Below are 20,851 nucleotides of genomic sequence, written 5' to 3' on the forward strand. Positions count from 1 at the left end.
AATTCAAGTTAATTATATAAAATTGGATGCTCACCTCGTCGATCCAAAGTACTGGCATCAGTGTTTCATTTAGTTTGTCCGTTAATTTTGCGTGCTTAATTTTTCGGTAAAATATATTGAACTGTACCCGCTTAGCTCCTCGCAAGACAACACCAGTTTTCTGTAATCATTTATTTCTCTTGAAAAATTGTATAAGTAGTCCTCATTCAAACAACCTGCCAAGTATCAATGGTTGATATTGAACTAAACATTTTTGGAACAGTTGTGTCTTACCGGTTCCAGTTCCACAAAAGTTTCATGAAGAGTTTTATTAGGATTTACTCCAAGTACACCATTTTGATATTTCGTATGAGCTTTAAAAAAGTGAGGAAACGTCAAAACCACCGGCGTATCTGCAAAAGTGGATAGTTTATTACTTGTGTGCGTTGATAAATAGAAATCGTTACTTCCACAGAGAATTTGTCATTGTCTTACTTAGACATGTTTGCAATTCCATGGCGCCGTCTAATAAGCAACCATCTTCTCCCAATATTCCTTTAGTTTCGTTGATGCAAAAACATTTATTATTTGAGAACGTTGCTCCTGACGTCAGCATATTACTTTCAACAAATTTAATACTTGAAAGTCCTTTATATTTTGATCTATTTTCAAAATCCAGATATACTGTTCTGCAACATAATTAAAGTTTCACCACAGGTAAAATTTTTTACTAAAATTTTATAGATATAAATTTTTCTACCGGCAAATGTCAGATTGAAATACAGTAATATTCGTATTCTCAGTAACAAAAGGAGGGAAAAGCATCGAATCAGATCCATAAACGTTATTACACGTCCCATTATCGTTCCATGCGCTAATCTTTGTCGAATTATTCCACTCAATAATCTCACCTAACAGTTTAATATTTTTTACTCCACTGTTAATTTTATAGGATTTTTCTTCGGTCTTGTTTTTCTGAAAAACAACAAAAAATGTCGAAGTACTAGCCTCCAAAACACAAATATCTCCAAGCTACATACTACAGCTATAATGGATTAATTATTTCTCTATTTTTAACAGCAGCTATCCCTGTTTATTAATTGACATTAAAATCATAACTCTCCTTCCTTTACTTACTTTTAACACTTAAAAAAAATCCTCCAAAGAAAAATACTTATGTATCTGTTACGTGGGATTCCATGGCTTCGGAATACTCACGAAATAGCTACAAGAAGTTTAGATCAAGTACTTTATTAATTTCAAAAACAAGAGAAAAGGCCCGTTGTGCTTAACCATTCGAAGCCAATAACCTACTCCTGCCTACTCTTACTTTAGGCCCCAAACTAGGAGGGGCGGACGGACGCATAGCCATATATTATCATACGTAACATCACATTATAATTTATTTACGTACTTTGTTTGCTGACAAAACTTTCCAAAAATAATTCATTTGGAATTTTTTTTTCTTTTACTACTGTGGAAAGAAACTAAAGTTCTTATCATTTTTTTTCTGGATTTGGTCATAAAAACTGAAAACGTACAGACTATTTTAAAAAATTTATAAAAATTAGAACATTTTTGGATAGTTTAATAGTTTAAACTAGTGGATTCGAAAATAACACTGAACATTGAAGCAAAAAGTCGGTACTGTATTTCTATTGGTAAAAAACTTACGTAGTTCTGACAATCAGAGTACTTAATGCGTTTTCTCAATTTATAAGCTACAATGAAATGCTTGCAGCTTCTAAAAGTATACTATAAAGCCAAATAATTAAATAGCTATGATAAAACAAACAATAAGCTACAAAAGCAGACGTTTTAGCCGAGAATTTAAGTACAGTGGAAAATTATATTTAATATTTTACGGGCTTGTATTAGATTGGCTAATGGGAAGAAGTTGACTAGTTGTCTATGGTAGAATTGGCTTCCAAGTCATTAGGGCTGATTGGCGTCGATGAAAATTGACTGCACGTAGGAGTGAAGTTCTGCTTGATGTAAATATTTTTTCTTGAATGTATCAACAATAAATTTTTTTTTTAGTAGACGATTGGCCTTTAAACCAGTAAACATAGGAGGTAAAACTAAGTTCAGATGATGTTTCGTAGCTACTTTTACAATGTCCATATGAATGGTTAGCCTCACAGAAAGATACAACCTATCTGAGGCTGATTCCAATAATTTGCCATTTTTTAGATTTAGAAGTACAGGTTTGAGAAATATATACCGAATTTTTTATGAAGATAATTACACAAAACGTTGAAGGGGAGGAATTATTAAACATCTTACTTAACTTTGTATTTGAGAGAACTATTAGAATAAAAATAAAATTTTTTTTAATTAATCAAACACAACCTCACGTTTTTGCAATGTTGCTGTATGATTTTTGGAAATGATCAGTGGTAGATTTTTTAAATTATTGTGGTTCTAGTTTTATTTGTCGTGACACTTTTTTTATCATATTAAAAAAAAAAAATTATCCGTCATCCTTCAGTGTATTATTGTCAAGGATAAAACTGATTTTTTTTTAAGCTAAGAAAATATCATATTTTTTTAGTAGCGTCGTTAATTAACCTCTTTTTTCATGAGGTAGAGAAAAAGAAACATTTACTGATACTTACGAAACTTAAAAAAGAGAACTTGAGTCGTCCATCCTTAAGTTCTTCCAGCTGTTTAAATGCAGACATTTTAATATCTTTGCAAATTCTATTAAATGTATTTTGGGACCCTACACGTTTATTGCAGTAAATGTAAATGCCATCAAAAAGAAAATCCTTTGGCGTAGTTTTTATAAAAATATCACTGGCATCCCCAAAAAGACTTTTTAGATGTTGATTGATAATTATAGTAACAAAACTACTTTTTTTTTCAGCTATAGCCATCATACTCTGAAAATGAAAATTTTTTGAATTAGTACAATTATAAATTTTTTACTTCAAAATATAATTCTACTCTTATATATTATCATATCAATCGTCAATTCAATAAGTAATTCCTTTTCCCTTCTTTAAAGTAAGTTCTGATACAGTTGATATATTGAAAGTGATTCATGTTTTACTCATTAAGAAATGTAATTTTTTAACATTAAAAAATTTTATTGTTAAAGTATCACGTAATCCGTAAAATTTTATGTTAGAGCGTTATTTTGATGGTACAATAAATCCATGGACTTGTTGTACAAAACTTTATGAAAACCGTGAAAACTACACCAGACCTTATTCAACCTTCTTTATTAATCAATATAATGCACATACAGCACGAGTTCTAATTTAAGAAGACTGGGTATTACATCAGATAGAGATTGATGAATCTTGAAATTAGGTGAATCTGGATGTACTTAAACACGAATGTTAATATCCGAGAAAGCTCCTAACCATATGTCTGGTATTATCTAACTCACTGTGTCTTATAACTGTGTCCAGTGATGAGGGCAATCCGTGTTATTACCAAGTTTGTTTATGGTTTCCTGCTGAGTGGATAACTTAAGTCACTTGAGCAGTAATTATTAACATACTAGACAATCGCTTGAATTTAGAGCATGTTCGTTTTGTGTTTCCAGTAACTACCCAGTAAGTCGAAGATCACTTGATTTTACTGGAGAAATTAGCTGTTTTTCATCCAAACGATATCCCATTAAATCAGGTCGCGTAATCTCTGACTTACTGGGCAGAGTTACTGGAGGCACCTAACGAACGTATACCCTTAGTTAAAAAGTGAAAATGACATAGTGTGCGTCCATAATTTATGCCCTTACAATTCAGGATAAAAAACACGTAATTAAGTGGAAGCGGAACTTAAGGACGGAACTAACAATACGTAAATATCTCAACAAGCTCTTATTTTGAAATAAATATTGTTAAACACTAATAACTCAATTGAGGAAGACTACATTTACAAGAAAACTGTAGAAGCATGCACTTTTGTTAATGCAGGTTATACCAAAAAAATTGCATTATTCTCTAAGAATTCATTTGAACAGATTTTAATAACATAAACAGATTACCATAAGTGGCAAGTTAGCTACTACGATAACGTCATCCTCCCTATGACATCCCGAAGAATTCTGGTTAAAATGAAATAACTGTCGTTGATAATAAGTAAGATTATCATTTTCTTCAGCAATGTCCACTTTGCTTTTTATCTGGCTGAAAATAAATTTTAATTACTAAAAAATGATCTTAAACGTTGTCTACCTGTTTACAAACGTTTGTGAGATAACGAATAACAGAATCCTGTAGTCTGCAGTTATATCTTACTTGTAGACATAAGGTCCTATTTCTTTGACTATTGGTGCACCTCCATTTTTTACATCTTGAGGATTAGAAATATTAAAGAAATATATTTTCATAAACACTGGAGTAGGAGTATTCATCCATCTTTCGAAGGCATCTGATCCATTGGTTAATTGAAAGCTCTAAAAAACAAAACAATGAGTTTGTTTTAAATTCGAAATTAATTATCAAAACTATTGAAAGTACGATAATTAGACTCTATTATGATAGTTTTATGATTGTTTTATTAAGTCTCGCGATTTCAATGAGATACTTTATGAGTCTTTTATTTTACTAACAATAGCCAGAATAGTAGTTTACGTCAGTTTAAATATTATATGTATACACTAGTGGAGCTTCGCCTATTGCGCGCTTCGAGCGCTAACCCCCCAATATTCTATCTCAAAATAAGTTTTGTTAAAACTTATATTTTTGTAATAATTAAATATAAAAAATACAATTTCACTCACAGCATTAGGAATAACTGAAGTAGATTATTTTAGAGAGCGGCGTTGGCTGAGTGGTAAACGTGCTTGTTACTGATACAACGCTGTTCTAGGGGTCGTGGGTTCGATTCCAAGTGAATGCAGATTTTTTCAAAAACTGTTTTCATCGGGAAAAGTTCCTATGTAACCCTGGCTGTTTTGGGGTGGATTTTTCCGTGGAATTTTCCTTCAAAGTAATTCCAGGATTTTTTCCTTGCCCCACAGGTCTTCGGGCCTGGGTAAATGCGAAACAGTGTTAGGGCTATAGGTAGGGGTTAGCTGATCCGATTCGCCAGGCAGGGATCGCCAGCCTTGCCAGCAAGGAGTGGTCCCTGAAACATGGGGCTTCTCCGAGGATGCTAATTAGCCTGGATCCGATGCTTCGGCAGAGAGCACCAGCTTAACCGGTGAGGAGCGGATGTTCTAAAATCTGGAGTTCTCTCCGGGGAAAGGCAGCATAGTGGCGAATGGACCCGATGCACCGTTGGTGTAGAGAGTGTCAGCTTAACTGACACAGTGTTTCACCAAAGATACTCGCACTGTACCCATGGATTAGGTATAACATAAGTTAAAGGGTTGGAAAATGGGTGCGGCAATACACCCTCACACATAGGTGGTAAGTGGGTGGCCCCGGCGACTTGACCTTAGAGCTGTCGTGGAAAGCCGGTAAAAATGAAAATAAAAAAATTAAAAAAAATTGAAGTAATTTAAAAACACTTTTTTCTGGTAATAATGATAGCTGGCATGATTACTTTGTCCAATATAATAATATCAGGATTAAGGAAAACCTAAAGGAAATTATGAACTAAAGTTATTATAGTTTGAAATTAAGAAGATTGCAGGATAACATAAGCATTACAATTTCTAATAAAAAACAAAAAATTCATAGTGTCACAAATAGTAAAACAAGATCAACAATTAAACCCCCCCCCACAACCCCCCTCAGCCACTCCCTCTAAATAAGGTGAAATTCTATTGGTTTTTTATTTATTTTAATTAGGTTAAATTTTTTTTATGCAATCCCTCCACCCCCTTAGCCCCCACTTGATTTTGAAGAACCCCCCGCCGCCATCTCCCTCAGCCCCTCTCTCAATAAGGTATAATTCTGTTGAGTTTTACCTTATTTTTGTTGAGTTAAATTTTTGAACGGGGGGCTTTGACAGTTGTGAGAGGGTGCTGTGGAAGGACCAAGGGGGCTTAGTGAGCTTTGAATATTATATTATTGGGTTGAAATATCGTTAATAGAAATCGAATTTTCCCTTATATTGGGGGGGGGAGCTCGGAAAGCCCCACCCTCATAGATATATGATTTAAGAAGAGATATATATATATATATATGAGTTATGTGATACACAAATAATAGTAGGAATTGTGTTTCTCACAATATGGCTCATTTGAATTGTAAATATTATTTGTTATGTATTATAAAATAAATAAAAACTGAAACCATCAAGATTACATTGTAGCAAGCATAGAAAATCATACCTTAGCATTAAAAAATTTCTCGTTTAATTATGCATATCTTACATCTAATTTTTAAATGCTAAGAAAATGTTTTGTAGAAGATTTTATGTGGTATTAGCAGGTCTAGATCACAGCATTGTTGTTTTTTCATCATTTGTCAGTAAAAAAAATAATTATTCCATGATGTATGCATACGTAGTGTAAAGAAGATACAAAAATTAAGAAGAACTACCAAAATACGCTACGCATGTTGATTTCCTAAGTACATGCAACTATTTTTTCCATACTTTCCTTACCCTACCTCGTTTCTCCACTGATAAAAAACTTATTAATTATATGTAATTGTACTCATTATTTGTAAGTAAGACAAAAAATTTTGTATTGTTGTGCCTTTAAACTGGTAACTCTGCTTAGTCAGATTGCTGGCTCCAACATAGGTAAGAAAATGGTCAGAGGTTGAATCGAAATGCTACGTAGAAATGAGCAAATGAGGTAAGAAGACAAAATGATATTTTATTAGTAATATATTGTTTTTTCTTAAAAAATTTTACGTAGAGAAACAATATAATTAGTTGATTAAGTAAATCTCCGGATTATTTTTTCATTTTGATTATTTAATGTCAAATACCTTCCAAATTAAAAAATTTCGTAAAAAATTTTTGCATAAAATTTTTAAATGAAGAATCAAGCTATGAAAATGATAACTACTCAAGATTGTTGGTTTATTATTTCTAATGTATGGTTTCTCTGCTTGACTTACGACATACTTGGCTAGCGTTACAATTTTTGTCAATTACAAGAGCTTACTGATGACAATGGACTGTACGTACACTGGGTCGCAAAAATTACTATGAAGTAACATCAATATTTAATAGCATATTACGCACCTAGCCTTTCTTAGCCCGTGAACGCGTAGTGCGTATACTATTTTTCTGTATACCCTCGTACGATAGCTAATATTTTGTTTTAGAAATTTATGAGATAGTTTAAATTATACGATTTTGTACAATTATTATATTGCTTTGAATAACTAAAACTATAACATTTCACTTGTGTGTTAGCAAATCCGCTTATGTAACTGTCTGATTACATAACATTAAAAAATGAACTGATTTAAATCTACCACAGTTTAGAAAGTAAAAAGACCGACCCCATGAGTTATTTTTATTAGATTCCACATTTTTGTATTACTCCACAATTTTTGAGTTCAGAAAAACACAAAATCTTAAGCATGTGTATAAAAAAAACGTATGCACATGAGCCATAAAGTAAACTATCTTCGCTTGTGTGTCTTTGCAATTAGCCACACAAACGATGACTAGCTTACTTTCTAGCCTAGGTACGTAATTATTATGCTTAACACACCATTGATGAGTATCGTTGTAACTGTTAAATGAAAAAACGTTTTCTTACCACACTTAAAAGTACTACGTAAATATCTACAAAAATATTAAAACAATAGCTAATAAGAGACGATGAACCGTGTCATCGAAACATTAAATCACTGTGCATGAATGTTGTAAGGTCGTCAGAGTTGACTAAACAAGAAACTTACAGTTATTAGACTACTTGCTAATCTGTTGCTGTTAAGGATGAATTTTTTTAACAATGAAAACGAGAGAACTCTGGTGTGTCTGGATAGTTACGTTTTTACTTTCCATGAAATATTGCACAACGATATTCTAGAAGTGTATACTTAGAAGTTGTAAAAGTCACATCAAGTTGAATTCGTGTAACAAAATAGTGGAAAAATTTGTAGACCATGTACATAGGGAAGGAATTCTATTCGTTCCATTTAGTTTTTTTATTATTATTATACCTTTTACATGGATATTCTGAATCGGAAAAAATAATCTAACAACAAAAGCTGAAATGAAAGGACACCGAAAAATGACTTGCCTAATAAAAATACTGCTTAATAAAATAAAGAAGGCAAATGATAATTACACTTTATTAATTTTGGGTGTAGATTGTGTGAGGCAGAATATTTCCACTTGAATGCGTGATTTCCTACAAACATCACCAACAACTGACAACTTCTGACTATTATGATGCTATCGAAGAACTCAAACTTTACACCAACGTCGACGAAAAGTTCATATTAATAAAGGACAAAAATACTTCTATTATTTTATTTCTAACGCCAACCAACAGGAAATTTTTGTGTTCTTCTACAACGATTTCTGCTTATAAAATATTTTGTATAACTTTGAAAATATCGCGTGTATAGCGAGTAAAACTGTGATTCACAATAATAGACGAAAATAAGTTTATACTATCGGTCAAAGCTCGGTGGCTGAAACTGATCACCCAAAGATTGTTTAACTAACAAGAATTACATACACAGAAAGTCTATTATCTAACTATAAACTGATAGTATAGGTGATTGAGTCACAATAAATTCAGTGATAAGTTAAGAGACACAGATAAAAACAGTACTGTTACGTAATATAATTAAGAGGATAAGATAGCATAACTGCGATTAATACTAATACATAATTATCTTTTCCTTCCCAAATAAGGTCGTATAAAATCGTGTGCTATAATTTTTTAATATCTGGTGTATTTAATATAAATGAATTATTGTATGGTTTGCTGCATTTTTTTTTTTTTTTTTTTTTTTTTTTAACATTAACGTTTTTGAGCAATTTTTGACAAATGAATAAGGTACATAGCTACATACGTAAATCTAAAAAAATGTCCCAAGTTGTTTACCCCCCGTTTTAAATAAAACTATTTGATGCACACTTTTTTCGATTTCTAATAAAATTTGTATCCACATGTTTTCCCATATTATACAGGAGTTTGTGTGCATTTAACACAATCTCCAGAATAGACTAAACATAACTTGTTCGAGAATTAAAAGTTTTTTAAGGTATCACACTATGATTGTAAAAAAAGTTACATTCTATGTCAAAATAAAATAAAACTAGAAATATTTTCATCCTAATTAAAAATATTGCAAAGTTGATGAAACATTTCAAAAAATGTAAGTGGATGACTCAATATGATGGCGTTACAAATCTATAAAAAGTTACAGTTTCTATGAATCAAACTTTTTTTTGTTATAAGGTAATTTTTACCAAAATGAAGTATATGCTTAAACATGAGTAAATATTTTTAATAAATTATAACTTAAGTTGCTATTTGAATAATTTTTTAGTTACATTGGATTTTGTAATTTATTCAATTGCAGTATCGATAAATGCATCATAAAAAATCATAATTTAAAGACAACTAATTTCTTGGACCACAATCTACAAATCAAATACCACTGTGCAATTTTCTTAACAGTCAATAAAAATACATGCAATCTTAAGCGACCAAAGTATACATATTGTTTTAATATTGAAATGATTTTACGCTTTGATTTAGATATAGAGATAATAAAAGATTTATAAATCAATACAAAAACTTGTAGAACTTTTCTTTTGTAGAATTCTTAATGGCACTTATTTTAAAGATTTGATTTTTAATCATAACCTTTTATAGTCGTTAGAAAGTACAGAAAAAAATTTCAAAACAAAAAGTTTGATATGATTCTATCGAGCCAAGACATGGTTAATTAATTTTTTTCATGATTACAGAAAAAGTATTTAAAAGTTTTCATTTGAAAAGTAACTGACTAATTGTTAGTGAATTTGTAAGAATATGCTAACAGTATGTCCCCACGTAAAAATGAACCAAGTAAACGAGTTGTGAAGATCGCACTTTGAACACTCGCATCAGCAACGTTAAAATAAATGCTGAGAATTTTTTTCATTAGAGTATAATTTCTCGTACCTAATGGTTTTACGCTAGTGATATAAGATGATTCTTATGAAGTAGGATTAATACGGAATATCGAAGTTCATAATTTGTAACTATTGTTATGGAGCAATTTTTTGGAGTACATTATATATTTAAATATACAACTATACTTTTCTTAAAGTCCATTTTTTTTTAAATGTAAGATTACAGGACACACTATTTTTAAATTTGGCTGATACTTTGATAATCTTAAGAACATAAAAAAGTTGACTTCGAAGAAAATCCAATTAATGTATGAAAAATATATATCCTCTAAAGATATGAAAAAATATGCATTCAAATAACGTTTTTCTGACAAAAAAGAATGTTACAACATTTTTGACATTTTTTTTCTGTATTCCTAGCAATGTAAGAAAAAAAAAATCATAGCCATGATTTTAGTGCTTGATTTATGCTATTTCATTTTTCAGTTTTATCAACTTTGTTTATACACAAGTTATTAATTTTTTCAAACCTATCGGTAGACCTGTAAACTACATTCAATCTCTGTTTGTTGGCAATGTTTTTAATTTCTGAGTTTTTTTCTTTTGTGTCAAGCTGTTGAGCTGATGTATTTATTAATAAATTGTAAAGGAAAATTATTTGCCAGAAATGCATAACGGACATAGCAAAGGTAGTATTTCTGACTTATTTTACCAGACAACTTAACCTTATTGACTAGACCATTAACAATATTAATTTTTTGTGATAATGGAGAGTGACAGTAAAAATTTAAATATAGGCCTGCATGTGTTGGCTTTTTATACCAATATATATATATATAAACGACCATTTTCTGGCGTTTTCATTTAAATGTCCATACAACGTATACCGTCATTAACTGGAATTTTTACTGCGAATTGAATGTTTGATTTAAAATTATTTAAAGGGATTAAGAATAAATCCACTCTTCCTTTCGGAATGCACGTTAAAATGGCATAAGTATATCTGTAACTTGTTGACTAATCAAAATCTTATTTTTCAGAGTGTTAAATTAAAGACATCCGTTTATAATTTGTTTACCATTGTGAAACAATTATTAAAATTTGCCTAGTGTAATTATACTCGTCTGAAATAATTTTATAAGATTTCACATCTGTAAAAATTTTTTTTTCTAAGGGATGATACGAATAATAACTTTGCAATAACGTAATACATTATTTATAATATATGATTTAAAAATTTAGTGCATTAGCAACATTTACTTACATCTGCAATTTTCTTAGTGACAATGTTAGGAAAGACATAAAATCCTAAAATTGCCCCAGTAGCTGCCAAAATTAATCCAAAAGTGGTTATCAATGATTGCCAGATAAGACAAGCCATTTTGCAAACTACTTTTTTAATTAATGCATGCACTAACGTAGATGAAACTTAACTTAAGTAAATAACTCAAAGTTGAAAGTAACTAACTCAGAATCTATAGAATATTACACAAGTTAAATTTAACACAAGCCGGTTGAGTGTATAATGCCAGTACAATGTCAATGAATAATGTCGATTTATACAAAAAATGCTTGATTTAATTTTTTTTCTTATCTTTCATGTTCATTGACCTAATTTGTCCTATCTACATTTTTCACCTATATGTGGTTTATCAATAAAAATCGAGTCTTTCAAGGGTGGTATACAACTATTGTTATTATAATTTTATTAGAAAAAAACATTATGTTTTGTTGTTAAAAAATTGCACTTCAAGAAGTGCATCCATTCATTATTTGGCTTGGATAATTACTTAGTTGCTTAAATTCAATAAGATGTTGACAAAATTCGAAAACGTATTCTGCAAAACAATTTATCAGCATCTATAATACATGTGTAACTATACTAGTTCAACCGATATTACTTATGTTGTTTTGAGTTAAAGATACAACACACAAGACTATGCTACAAAATATTATGAAAACCAAAGATATTTCTTGCCCAGAGAATCAAGTAATTGTGTTGGGATTTACTCATATATAAATAATTGTACTTAATACTTGTAGTTTGAATATGTCTTATTAATGCTTCAAAAATAATTGATTCAAAGAGTTTTTAATTTTAACGATAAAGTTTGCAGAGTAAATGTGTTTGTATCTTTTACAATTAACATAATTATTGTATCTTTAAAAGGTAACCTTTGAAATGTGGCATAATCTTTGGTACTATTTTTAACAGTTTCTTTACTTTATTTAATCTTGAGCTGATGTATTTATTAATAAATTGTAAAGAAAAAATTGTTTGCCAGCATTGCATAACGATAATAGCAAAGGTTGTTTTTCTGAAATTGTTCATTGAACTTATAAGCCTTATCGACTAGACCATAAATAATATCAATATTTTGTGTCAATGGAGAGTGACTGTTGGAAATTAAATGTAGCCCTACATATGTTGGCTTTGTACACCAACTAGTTATGTTAAAAACGCGTTTCGCACGTTCTTCCTTATTGGCACTTCTTTTATAATGACGTATTTATAATCCATATTTTATAGTACGATTAGTAACTAGTATGTACTACACTTCCGAAAAAACGTACAAAAATTCACTTACATAGTTTCTCTTGTTTTTTTTCAACTTAGCAAAAGGCCGTACTACATCTTACCAATACAGTTTTTGTTTTGCCACGAGTCATAACTTTTTTATTCTATTTTAAAAGGTTTCATGTAAATGAACAATGGTAATTCAAAAAATTGTTTGCATGTAACTGTATACATTCCATATCAAAGACGTTAAACAATTTAACTTTTTTTGGCAGATGATTTAATTTCATATTTTTTGCTGTTTAGTTATTTCTTTTAAAACAAAAAGAATTGAATACTGTCACTCAATATTATTTTAATATTATATTGCAACAGTTTTTATGTCTAACTATATTTTACTCGTTTTAAAACCTTGGCCAGAGTTTTCTTTTAATTAAACATATTGGGTCTCTCTTTCTATATATTATAAATAATTTCTCTTCCACTACATGATTCAATTTTATAGAATATCGTGAGTTATGTAGAGTTTATGAGGCGTGTTTTTTCTTATTTTTGTTTTTTGTTGATTGTACTTTTTCAAATAATTTTTGTATTGCATGAATGGACTTATTAAGATCAGTTTCAGGATCTTGGATACATACAATTACTTTTTCCAACGTTTTTTTTATGCTAGTTTGTTTATTATTATGATTTTTTTTTTAATTAAGAAATTCAAGCTGTAAAAGCAATTGAAAAAGAAATCTTTTGAACATTTTTTTAAAAAATTCATACAAATGTACAAACTAGTATTCCTCTTACGATGAATGGCATAAATAAAAGATTGGTCTCGAAAGTTTCTTTAAAAAAAATTTTTTCACAAAAATAAGGGACTTAGGAGAATTTTTTGTGGATTTGATCACATTTCTGTACAGTTTTTAACTAAGTAAAAATGTTCTTGAATTACTTTCTAGCTTCATAAAAATATAGAACCACAAGTTTTTCAGTGTTGAGATATTCAATTTTTTTCAAACAGGTAATATCTTAAATTATTTTGTGTATGACAAACTTAAAGTAATTAATTAATTTTTGATGATTAAAGAAAATTATAGGACAGTACAGTCATTTTGTCTATGAGTAAAGTAAATATCAGTACCTTCATTGGATGGTTGTCGATACTGGGTAAATTGTTTGGTTAAAAATTATACGTATTACAAATGTTCTGTCACTTACTGACAGTACCCACGCCGAGGCGTCTGCTCTGGGCTTTCTTTCAGTTTTACGTAATTTTGTATTTTAATTTGATTTTTTAGCTATTACGCAACAATGATAGTGTCATACATTTTAGTTTCTTCAAAAGAAAAATTTTTTTTACAATATCTGGAAAAACCATCATAATTATCTATGCTATCAATTATTGAATATTCAGAGGCTAGTTCCTGTACTAATTTTATTATAAACGGTGATGGCACGAAAAAGACAATATAGTGTGAGGTCACGGCTAGCGCTCAAACTACTCTCCACGTGCTGCTATCGGGGATAAGAAACTGTAAACAGAATTTCAGACAAGCAGCAGTTGCGTGGAGGGGGGGGGAGAAGAAGATCAAAAAAGACGGATACGGTCTGGTGCAACGTTTAGTTGAGTTCTTAGTTCGTTTCCACTCGTGAAAACAGTTTCCACTCGTGAAAACAGCTACAATAAGGTGGCTATTTGTTTGTGATCAGATTCATGTAAGTCAGTTGTGCATATCTTATTGAGGCGTCTACAAGTATACAAAGTACTGCGAGCCATCATAATAATTTTCTCCAATAGTAGAGATTTCAGGTAAGCACTTACTTTAAATTCTTATTTCAATTTTTTAAGCATAAAATAATCGGACTACAAATGAACATGACCAATAGTGGAATCAAGAAATTCCATCTACAAACGTGGCGTATTACGCACGTGGTGACATTTAAAACACGGATGGATATGTATTATGCAGATAAAGAGCTAGCTTCTTTTACTTCAACACAGTTTAGCAATAATTAATTGCTTTCTTATAATAAATAGTAAAAAATTATAATGATATCGATAAAAAAAAATTGCGAAAACGACACTATATTGATTTACACATGTCTTGATTTACGATGATACTAGTACCTAACATGTACACATTACATTGACGTGAAATCAACATGAAAAATAGAGCTGTAATATTAATGACACTTTAAATTATCACTAATACTTTATAAAAATTTTTGAATTTAAAAGCGTGTTATCACTTCAATTTTTATAAATAATTTCTCAAACCTCAGCCCTAACGGGGCTTCAATGATTTTATTGTGAACGTGGACAAACTAAAATTTGAGAAAGAGGTACTATGGAGAAGTTGCGACGATGAAGTGATCGGAAAAACAGAGCTATAATGAGATACTAATTTCAGACGCACATTTTCATCGACTCTGCAAGTATGACATCACAGGGTCCAGCGTTTGACTCCAACTGCATGACGTTGACACGTTTTGTACTGGCCGAGCAGCGAAAGGTACCGTCGGCCACTGGTGACCTGACGCAGCTGCTTAACAGCATACAAACGGCCGTGAAAGCGGTCAGCTCGGCCGTGCGAAAGGCCGGCATTGCCAACATGTGAGTACATATACCTATATATGAACACAACGTATCACATGTAGGTACGGACGAGCTCTTTCCTTTTATAAAACTAAAGCTAGTGCTTACTGCTTACTCCGTCGTGTTTAGAAAGACGCGAGGCCATTGAACTTATGACGTTATCACATCATGAGCACGTAGATTAGAAAAGAGCTGATACTGGCAGTCCAAGATGAACGAACTATGTGTTCACAGTTTTTTTTTTTTTAATATGAGACTTTGATGATTAGTAATAGAGAGAGTTAATTTTTAAATTGTGTCGCTATGACACGTGATAATATTTAAACTCTAAAAATAGTAATTAAAACGTGATGTAACCATTTTTGCTGCAATCACTTGTAATTTAAACAGTATTTAGTATTTTATTTAAGAAGTTTTATACTGAGAGGTATAATTTTTTTAAATTTTTTCAAGTGTAAATTAATGAAACTGTATGGTCATTTTATAGAGATTATTTAAATATCTTTGAATTATGTTGGAGTCTGAGGAATACTAACTGTTATCTTATCTCAAAAAAACGTGTTATTTCAATAACAAATCTGTGTTGCTGAATCAAAACATTCTTACGAAATAAACATCATAGTATTGTATTTACCAGCTAGTTGACCATACAATTACTTCTATAATTATTAACACTGCTGGACTTTTTTGAATTACTCCAAATTTTTTGAAATTACATTTATTGTTGACTACAAAGTGTACCATTAAATATTTCAAATTGTTTACTTGCAGAGAACTGCCACATCACCATGATAACCTTTGATAAAACTAGCTTACATAATTTACAGTGGCAACGTCAATATGAGTTATAAGCAGACCGTGAAATACATTCAGAATAAAATAGCTTTATAACATATTATGTTAGGCACGATCAATGCACTAAATAATGTAAAGAAAAAAAGTCACGCACGCAGTTATGTAATATTCATAAAGTTATTTTTCAAACGATTTGTACCACTTTTTGTAGGAACAGAAATATATATTAAACTAAGAACTAAATATGTTACAAATACGTTTATTTTAATCAATTTACGAAATTAAGCTTTACAATGCTTGTTCACTGCTCGCTTTCGGTACTGACTAAATTTGTTTGATGAAATCAAAAATTTTTTGAACTATTCTCATATAATAATGCAAATATTATTGATAACAATAACGACAATAAAAACGCAAATTCAAACTATCAATAAAATAATACACTGAATACTTTTCTTTATTTAAAAACATTTATTACATTTGGTAGCTCTACTGTACTTTTAAAACAATAAAGTTGAAAGTATAAATGTTTAATTCATTAATATTTTCAACCTTCATACTCGACACTTTTCTCCTCAATGTTGAATACATGAGGAAGTTGCCATAAGACCGTCATTTCAACAATTTTAATAAATTCTTGTTTGTTACAGCAGCATGATAGAGTTCAGAAAAGTGACAATTTAAAGAATTGTTCGTTGTATTACATGTTCGTATAAATTATTGTTACTAAAATAAAAAATGTACGAGATGATATGAAGTAACTTGTCGATATTTGTAATTATCCATTATTCAAAGCGTCAAAATAGTATTTCACAGAAACGTGTATGAGAACCAAATTTTTCTTCCTGTCTTAAAAGTTTGATGGTCTTAAAGTCAAGCCTGAATATTATTGGCTAGTGAGTAATAGCTAAAATTTTGTTGGTCTTTGCCTTAAAAGAGCACTTATTTTGAACGTATTTGTCTATCATAAAATATCCTATTTGATGGCTTTGCAGTAAAAGCTTCATTTTTTTCATATTTTAAAATCGTTAAAAGGTAGAATGTGGACATATTTAAATGATCCAAGTCTTGAATTTTTTGTTTTCAGAGGCTGACAATAGCGTTAAATAATTCAAATATTATACCTTATTTACGTTATGACAATTTTTTGATTCTTAAGAAGTTTTTTAACAATTTTAAGTAGTTGTGTTTATCCACAGATAATATTATTACTACAATTCTTTTTTTACAAAAATTAAATCCGTAAATGCTTTGTAAATCGAGTTTCATCAATGTCGATACCATGACCATATAGTCACATAACGATGTGCAAATATAATTGTTGATAACTTTTTTCTCATGCTATGCAGGTTAAAAAAAATTTGAATAAATCTACTTTACATCAATATCAGTATTCTATAAGTGAGCCAAATTTTATAAAAATTACTACTATTTGACATACAAAATTAAAATATTCCATGTCATCAATTGGCAAAAGTACTAGTGAAAATTTTAGTTAAATTATATAACACCAAAAAACTAACTTGAATACTTTTATTCTTTAGAAAAGAGAGTTACTTATTTGAATCGTAGAATGAAGTGAAAGTTTGGAACTATTTCATATGGACTGTAGTAAAAATCTATTTCAAAACAGTCAATCGAAAGATTTTGACATATAATAGCACCTCATGTTACGAGGTGAAACTCACTAAGTTTATTTTATCTCATATATCAATTTCAATGTTGTGGCTTATTTTTGTATAAAAAGGGTAAAGCTGTCTCAAATATGTGTAGACCAATGGATGAACAGTAAAGTACTCTGGAAACCTTCAGAGAAAAAAAATTTAAGTAACAGAGTTATAACGCATAGGAATGTTACACAACGTAGGAAATAAACAGATTTAAGTGAAAAAATTTATTCTTAAAAATACATGATTATAAATCCAACAGGTATGGCATTGCTGGCACGACTAATATCCAAGGCGAAGAAGTAAAAAAGCTGGATGTGCTTAGTAACGAGCTGTTCATTAATATGTTGACTTCTTCGTTCACAACATGTCTGCTCATTTCCGAAGAAAATCCCACTGCCATAGAAGTAAATCTGGAAAATCGTGGAAAATACATCGTGTGTTTTGATCCCCTCGACGGTTCGTCCAACATTGACTGTCTCGTGTCCGTTGGTTCCATCTTCGGCATTTACAGAAAAGTCAACGAATGTAAGCCTCCAAGTGTGGAAGATGCCCTGCAATCAGGAAAAAATTTGGTTGCTGCAGGATACGCACTCTATGGTTCGGCAACCATGATGGTACTGTCTATCGGTCGTGGGGTGAATGGTTTTACCTATGACCCAGCTATTGGAGAGTTCATACTTACTGAGAAAAATATGAAAATACCACCAAAAGGCAAAATATACAGGTAAAAACAATCTTAGTTTTCGAAGTACTAGTTTTTGGACAGTATACTCATGTATTTCTTATACTTTATATGGATTGTTTGTTTTATAACAGTATATAAAGAAATCTGAGGATGGGTCCGTTTTAGGTTCTGCGATTGAGTGAACTATTAAATTTCAGTGGTTGACTTGTTTCAAGGGGAACCTGCATGAACCACGTAGACGATTTTTCGGTATTATTGATCCTCATTTCCCTTTGTTGACAATCGTAAAAAATCTATAAACCCACCTCCCCAGTAAACTTATGTTGCCTCAGAATTATTTTCTTAATAATTGAAGGAACTACACAGTAATAGTTCATTTTTATTTTTCAATATTTGCTCTTACAATTACAATCCATACATGCCCTTTTCTGCACACAAATAAAATCAATATCAAACTAATCTTAAGTTAATGAATAGTGATAAAATATTGCTTTTTTAGAAATAAGTTATGTATGAATAAATATTCTTAATTTTTCTCCATAACTTGACATCGAATAAGACTTTCGAATTGTCAAAAATGAAAAAATTTAGTCATTGATTTTTCAAACGTATCTCTGGAATGTAAAATAGATTTGATAAAAAATAGACAGATGGATTTGATATCTAACCATTTAACCGTATTCACTGATGTAGAGCACAGCAGTTCTTCAGATTATTTTTTCAAAACCTGAAGTTGTTGAATCCAAACTTTTTTCTAAAGTTAAAATAAATTTTTTTTGTTTCTTTACGCCTAATAAATATAAACAGTGACAATAAAAAAAATAATCAAGATATTTAGAATTTTTCATTAATTCTATAATGCAAAATAGAGACCATAGACAACACAATAGTAGTTTTCATCACAAATGTGCATATCTCCAGAGTGGACTTTTGCGATCTGGTAGGATGCACATAAATGATGAACACTATTTTTTCTACTGAAAACACAGCATTCACTCAAAAATGCGCAAAGAGGGAAATATTAGTTTTCCTACCATAGGTGCAAAGTAAAAAAATCTCGCCCAAAGGGTAGAATTTGAGTATGTTTTGTGTGTCCAAGGGGCAAACCTTGTTTTTTCTTCTCATTTATTTTATAACGAAACCTTTGAAAAAACAACAGCAAAATGCAAATAACTCCTTATCATACTTCCGAAACGTCATAACATCTTGATTTTTTAATTTTAAAGTTTTAGTCATGAACTGCTCTATGCAGTAGAAATATTAAAAAAATTTTTAATAATATTGTTAATTTTTTTATTTTTCTATTATGTTTATCACGTTCATTTATTTAATTTAGGAATTTCCACACATTATTTTATAAATACTTATTACTTAGTTTAAGACTTCGAAGTTCCAACTTTCTATTTTTCTACACAGTTTGATTTTACAATAAACATTAGTTGTTATTAATGAACGAAAAAGATAATAGCATTTTGAGCAATAACAAAAGTATGTAAGAAAGTCAAACAATCAATATTGCAATAGACTAGTTAAAAATATTTTTATTTTTAGCATAAATGAAGGTAACGAAACGACATGGAATAAGGGTATTAAAGAGTACATTGATTCAAAAAAAAAACCACCCAGTGGAAAACCTTACAGTGCCCGTTATGTGGGGTCCATGGTGGCTGATGTTCATCGCACTATTAAATATGGCGGAATTTTCATGTATCCAGCCACAAGTGACAACCCAAACGGCAAAGTATTATTAAATATATGTTCATGCTAATGAAACAAAAATGTTTAAATTTAATTACAACTACTTTTTTAACATTACGTATGATTTACAGCTTCGTTTGCTTTATGAATGCAATCCAATGGCATACATCGTGAAAGAAGCTGGTGGATTGGCCTCAAATGGAGAGATGAGTATTTTAGATATCGTACCATCAAACATTCACCAAAGATCACCCATTTTTTTGGGCTCAACTAATGACGTTGAAGATGTATTGAACTGCATCAAAAGACATAAATAAAATCATTTGTTAACTAAAATCACTTGTTTTTTCACTTTTTACAAAGTTAATAATAATTGTTAAAAATTCTGCCATGCTTATTCTTTAAGTTTACTGAATTTTGTTGTACATGAATGTCAAATGCTATGATTTAATTAGTATTTATAATATTATTTTTTATATTACATGGCTAGCACAAAAATTAGTTTTATTGGTAATTTTTATAATATGTTATTTACCTGTAAGATTTTAATATCTTCAATATTCAAAATAATAAGTTGAAAATAAATTTTTTTCTTACCATGGGCCCAAAGTGCAACTGGCGCTTTGCGCCCTCGGGTCACACTTTGCGCCATTGGAATCACTTTCGGCCCACGGGCAAAAAAGTTTTTTGCGCCTTCCAGGCCCAAAGTACTTTTCTCAAAGTGACTATACTATATAATATGACATAGCTCATGTTTGTACTTTGTGCCCTTGTGACGTAATGTACCATTCTTATCAATTAATGTAAAATCATTACATCAGTTATCAGGAATATCATATAGTTTCATAAATTCCTACGTAGCATTCTTAAACTTAAATAGTATAAGTATATAGCTTTCTGGTAAAAAATGAAATTTTATTAAGAACTCGGTCCATACATTTATGTGTAATTAGGCTATCAAAAAAATT

General features: G+C 30.4%; 2 protein-coding genes across 2 annotated transcripts in view; one reads left to right on the forward strand and one right to left on the reverse strand.

The window, feature by feature from the left end:
* Positions 1 to 20,851, reverse strand: part of LOC106637958 (sensory neuron membrane protein 2) — an 81,178-nt gene that overhangs the window by 345 nt on the left and 59,982 nt on the right. The window contains exons 2-8 of the mRNA XM_089590951.1: positions 4,233 to 4,390; positions 3,980 to 4,121; positions 2,598 to 2,864; positions 740 to 954; positions 475 to 668; positions 274 to 392; positions 35 to 160 (exon numbers count right to left, since the gene is read on the reverse strand). Of these exons, the coding sequence (XP_089447077.1) occupies positions 35 to 160; positions 274 to 392; positions 475 to 668; positions 740 to 954; positions 2,598 to 2,864; positions 3,980 to 4,121; positions 4,233 to 4,390 (1,221 nt within the window). The remainder of the gene's footprint in view (positions 1 to 34; positions 161 to 273; positions 393 to 474; positions 669 to 739; positions 955 to 2,597; positions 2,865 to 3,979; positions 4,122 to 4,232; positions 4,391 to 20,851) is intronic.
* Positions 14,027 to 20,542, forward strand: fbp (fructose-1,6-bisphosphatase). The gene is made up of 5 exons (XM_014350971.3): positions 14,027 to 14,249; positions 14,851 to 15,053; positions 17,760 to 18,224; positions 19,737 to 19,926; positions 20,015 to 20,542. Exons 2-5 carry the CDS (start codon positions 14,878 to 14,880, stop codon positions 20,198 to 20,200), a joined length of 1,017 nt encoding a protein of 338 aa, XP_014206457.2. The 5' UTR covers positions 14,027 to 14,249; positions 14,851 to 14,877; the 3' UTR covers positions 20,201 to 20,542.

The sequence above is a fragment of the Copidosoma floridanum genome, unplaced genomic scaffold, assembly GCF_036245765.1.
Source record: "Copidosoma floridanum isolate Cflo_tuat_1 unplaced genomic scaffold, Cflo_Japanese_pri ptg000013l, whole genome shotgun sequence".
Classification (NCBI taxonomy): Eukaryota; Metazoa; Arthropoda; class Insecta; order Hymenoptera; family Encyrtidae; genus Copidosoma; species Copidosoma floridanum.